Source organism: Phaethon lepturus, unplaced genomic scaffold (assembly GCF_000687285.1).
Source record: "Phaethon lepturus isolate BGI_N335 unplaced genomic scaffold, ASM68728v1 scaffold55449, whole genome shotgun sequence".
Taxonomy (NCBI): Eukaryota; Metazoa; Chordata; class Aves; order Phaethontiformes; family Phaethontidae; genus Phaethon; species Phaethon lepturus.
The window spans coordinates 6,131-10,803 of record NW_010562473.1 but is presented as its reverse complement, the minus strand read 5'-3'; the positions used below and the strand labels follow the sequence as shown (position 1 = coordinate 10,803).

Genomic DNA, 4,673 nt, shown 5'->3' with positions numbered 1-4,673 from the left:
GCAGGAATGAAAATTGCCTTCTCCTAGCATAGCCCAAGCCTCTGCTAGAGGTGATCAGTGGGGAAAAAAGGACAAAACAAAACTTCAGAAATGCTTTAAAAGGTTTTGGGCTGGGATGCAGCTCATTGGAAGTCATCAATAACTGACCAATGACAGACAGCTCTTTACTTTCCAGCTCAAAGAACCACTTATAGGTACTCCATAAACCCTTTATGGTTCTCAGCCTTACCAGCCATAGGGCAGAAACCAAATTTCTGGTCAGCGTCATAGTTCTCAGTGGTTCCACACCACTTCATGTTGTCTCTCCGTCCCTCAGAAGTACAATCAGTGTAGTTGCGATTGTTGTACAGGAAAGGGAAGTGGCACAGAGCACCATTGGAATTGCCGCCACGTGTCTGGACCAAAACTGTACAAAAGTAAAAAGAAAACAGATGCAAATCAAGGCTGCACTCTCCCTTAGCATGCAAGGAAGAGCTTGAAAAACAAACCACTAGCACAATTTTTTCCCACATGTACCCTGTATATTATCCATGGGCCTCTTTTCTTGGCTTTAATTATTTTAAATCTGGAAACATAAGCCTTGCACAAGGTCAATTCAGTTCAAGCACTGCTTTGGAAGGAGCTGTGGAGCCAGCCATGGGAATTCCTGAGGAATAGGGAAAACCAAAGCTTACTATGTTTGGGAAGTGGCTTTGCAGACCCTTTTTGCCAAGGCCCAGGGAATCAAATAAACTCACAGTTCTCGGCATATCTGTATTATCTCACAGAGGCTATTACCCAATTGTGCCCTTTGGCTTAAAGTAAAGCCTTAGTCCTCAGGAAAGGGTTACAGTTCAGTTATGTACAACAAGACAAGTCAAAACCTCTCTGCTCAGAAGCTTCACGTTTTGCAAGCAGCAGTGGAAAAAGAGGGCTGTAATCTACCTGAACTACTCACCTCTTGAGCAACCCTGCTTTACAAATAATGGAGAACAAGTAGGCATTTGTTGAGGTTTTTCTACATTAAGATTTCTTATTCCCCACAGTATATCACAAGAAGCCTCACTAAAACAAGAATGTGTGTGTGGACAGGGATGGCGGGGTTTTTTTTGTTTGTGTTGTTTTTTTTTTTAAAAAAAAGAAAGACTATTGTATGCACTACAGGGAAAGGCTTGACTTTTATCAGAAAAAGCAACTGAAGTAGAACAGAGTAAAAAAAAAAAGTCTATGCAGTGTAAGAAGCAGAATTTTCATGTGGGAATGTGAAAAATTCTCTCCAAGGTCAGATCCCAGAGAAGCTGACTGGACACTGTTCCATGGATGTCTGATGGGCTTTCCAGGAAGTGCAACCACACAGGTAGATCTGTGCTGTAAAGGGAACACTGACCACAGACAAGAGGGAATGCTGCTGCATTAGTCATACACCAGCTCTTGATCAGTGATCACAAATCACATTAAGATTACTGCTATATATGGCAACCTGGCTAGATAGTCAGGATGGAGGGAGTGACAGAAGGCTGCACAAACTGTACTCCATGGATATTCTCCTCTTCGTAGCCTAATATGGGCATTGCTCTAGCAATTCAGCCAAGCAAAGGCAAAGTCTAAGTATCCTTTGGGCCAAAGCTCTATCTTGATGAGGTACTCCTCTTCTAAGGTCAACTTGGAGGAGAAAGAACAGTACTCAAAGGGTACAGCTGTATCACCCTGAGCACCCTCCAAGGATGCCAAGATCGCAAAAGTGCCCTGACTCCAGGCAGCCCTTCATTCACAGGACTGCCTTGCTGTTGAGGAATGCCTAGAGTCCCTCCAGACTGCCAGAATTGTTCAGGTAGCCTGTCCCTATGTTCTCTGCTCCTTCCTCCATCTGTGCACAAGTGTCACATTCATGTGAAGATCCTCTGAGAAGAACTTACCATTCTGCTCAGTACAGAAGGAGTATCTCCTGTCCTGCTCAAAGTTGGAAGTGGTGCTGCACCAGAGGTGCCCATCTGTGCGGCCTTCGGTGGTGCAGGAATAGAAAGTCCTTCCATCATAGGTGAAAGGCAGAACACAGGCTTCTCCATCAGAATTGCCACCATACGTTTGGGTCACAGCTTTAAAGCAAGCAAATCACAGCATTAGACTCTGGCTTAAAGCATTCCCCAAATCTTAGGACTCTAAAACAGCAATAGCCCCTCTGAGCAAAGTCATGGGCTGCTGCAAACCCACACTGACTGCCATGGACTTGGGCCAATACACACCAACAGATGACTTAGCTCCGCAGCTGTGTCATTCTTTTACATTCTTTTACAAACATATACTATTGCAGCTTGATTTGAATAAAGTTATTAATGCTGCTCCCCAAGGGCTCTGTTTCCCCTCAGCAGGTTATATATAACTCACTGGGAAATGTTTCTGCCCTACACAACCAGGCTTCAAATAACTAAAACAACTGTTTCTGCACCCCTTGCACCTTTCTCCAGCATGTCTTCTTCAGAAAACATTTCTGATAGGCACACAAAGGATTCTACTTCGAAATTAAACCACAGGGCAGTCCCAAAGATCTCACTGGATTGAACAGGCACTAAACACAAACTCATACCTATTTCCTGGCAGCTGACTCCATTACCCAGGCAGGTACAAAGCATTTGCTGGCTGCCCTGAGTCTTGAGCCACTGCATACCCACAGAGTACACCACTCCGTTATCAGTTATGCACTGGCCATAGGGCTGAGGCTGCGGCTGTTGAGGCTGGGGCTGGTACAACGCAGTCTGCACATTTGTGAAGCTAGGAGAGCCAGATCCTGCAGCAGAACATGGGAGAGAAGCGAGAGAGGTTACATGCAAAGCTAAAGAACAGAATGCTTCAATTAAATGCTGAGATAATAATGCTGAGCTTCCCTCGACATATTTTAATTATTCCACTTAGCAAACTTCAAAACTAAAGAAACAACTCCCAGTTCTGCTCTGGTTTCTACCACTATTGAGTGGCTTTAGAAAGGATTAAGAGTGTCAACTGCTTTTCACAGGAATTGTTTAGAAACAATTTTTTTGGAAAAAGCATTTTTAGTTGAAGGAAATCTAGGAAAAAAAAATCAAGATCAGTAGCAAGACAATAGAAAACTACCAGTGAAGTAGGAAGATAGGACAAAAAGGATAAATTTTGAATTTTTCATTGAAAAAGAAAAATAAAACACAAATGTATTCATTTACTCTGGGATTTTTAAACTTTGAATCAAAGGGGTTTGTCCATTATCATCTGGAATAATACTGAAAGACAGAGAGGCTTGTTGTGTACATTATGGAAATTTTTGCTAATCATTCCCACAGGAATCTCCACAAATTCAGCTCTGCTGAAACAGGGGAAATATTAATGGAAACAAAATACAGGTACCCTCGAAGCTTTGTGCATTTTGAAGTTTAGAGCTTCTGAGAGTTTGAAGTTAACCTGCTGGTACTGAACAGTTAAAGGTCATTTACCAAGAAAAAATTAGTGTAGGTACTGCAGGAGAACAGAGAAGTTTTATATTGCATTCACCAAAAGGAAACCTAGGTCCTTGAAATGGCAAAAAAGAATTTAGAAGATGAAGGCTTTAACAAACCTTGGGTAAAAAATATATGCTACCTATAAACTAGGTAATATTTCATACCAAAATTACAAACTATCTAATCTACATGTATTAAGTAGCATTGTATACATTCCTTGACATTTCTGGTTTTTTAAAGCTCAACCATTAGTAGGTGTATTTATCTTGTCAAAGAAACCAGATGGTCTCAGTGGAGTTTAAATTAAGGCCATTTCGACAAAGTTACCCTAAGGCGACTACATAAAGGTCAAATAGTAACTTGAAGTGCCATGCTTCCAAGACAAAGCTAGTAGATAGTTCCTGTGGGTGCAAGGCTCTAGATGTGATTTACTGCACTGTGATCGTGCAGGCAATGACATCTGTATGTGCAAGCCTCATTTCTGCTCAGAAACAAGGTATAAATTAATCTTATCTACACATGCACAAACAAAAGGATCATCTCCTGAACTCTGATGCTCTTTGTTGACAATCTTTCCCTGACAAGACTCCTAGATGCCTACATTAGGATGGCACACTTCAGCACCAAGTCGTAGACATTCAATATGTGCCATTTCTTGTCCCTTCCCTTACCTTACATACTGTGATGCCCCACTTACCAGTGCTAGTTGTATGCAGGGATGTGTGTCTTTCGCATTTCCATTCACCTCTGCCATTACCAGTACAGATGCACTGAAGCAAATTTCCACGGTTATCCTTCTTGCTCCAGGTGTCTCCAATTCTGTAGGAAGTCTTGGTGTCATGGTCATTGCACCGATCTGTATAAGGAACATGACTGTTAGCTACTCCTGCATTGGATGGCTTCATCGTGCAATTTATAGTACTGAACTACCAACATTAGCAAACAACCTTTTGATAGTTTAAAGCCTTTCTTGAGAGCCCACCTCATTTTCCGCAGCCCACTATTACAAGTCCTGTATGCACTAAAGGCTGCATTAAACTGTAAATGTTGAGGGCATTTGAAAATCCTAATGCTTTAGTCTAAAGGAAAATTCCCATTTATTTCCAGAACTGTGATTTCACTTTGTAGCCATTGTCAAAATTAGCATCACAACATTCCCAGCATGAACGTGGTAAGCTATGATCAAAATCAATGTGAAAAAGCACATTTTGGATTGAAAGCATTCCT

The 4,673-nt window shown here is 41.8% G+C and overlaps 1 protein-coding gene across 1 annotated transcript in view; it reads right to left on the bottom strand.

Moving 5' to 3' along the window:
- Nucleotides 1–4,673, bottom strand: part of FN1 (fibronectin 1) — a gene marked incomplete at both ends in the record, with an annotated part of 38,544 nt that overhangs the window by 27,879 nt on the left and 5,992 nt on the right. The window contains 4 exons of the mRNA XM_010294254.1: nt 230–406; nt 1,896–2,075; nt 2,564–2,764; nt 4,144–4,302. Coding sequence (XP_010292556.1) covers nt 230–406; nt 1,896–2,075; nt 2,564–2,764; nt 4,144–4,302 — 717 coding nt within the window. The remainder of the gene's footprint in view (nt 1–229; nt 407–1,895; nt 2,076–2,563; nt 2,765–4,143; nt 4,303–4,673) is intronic.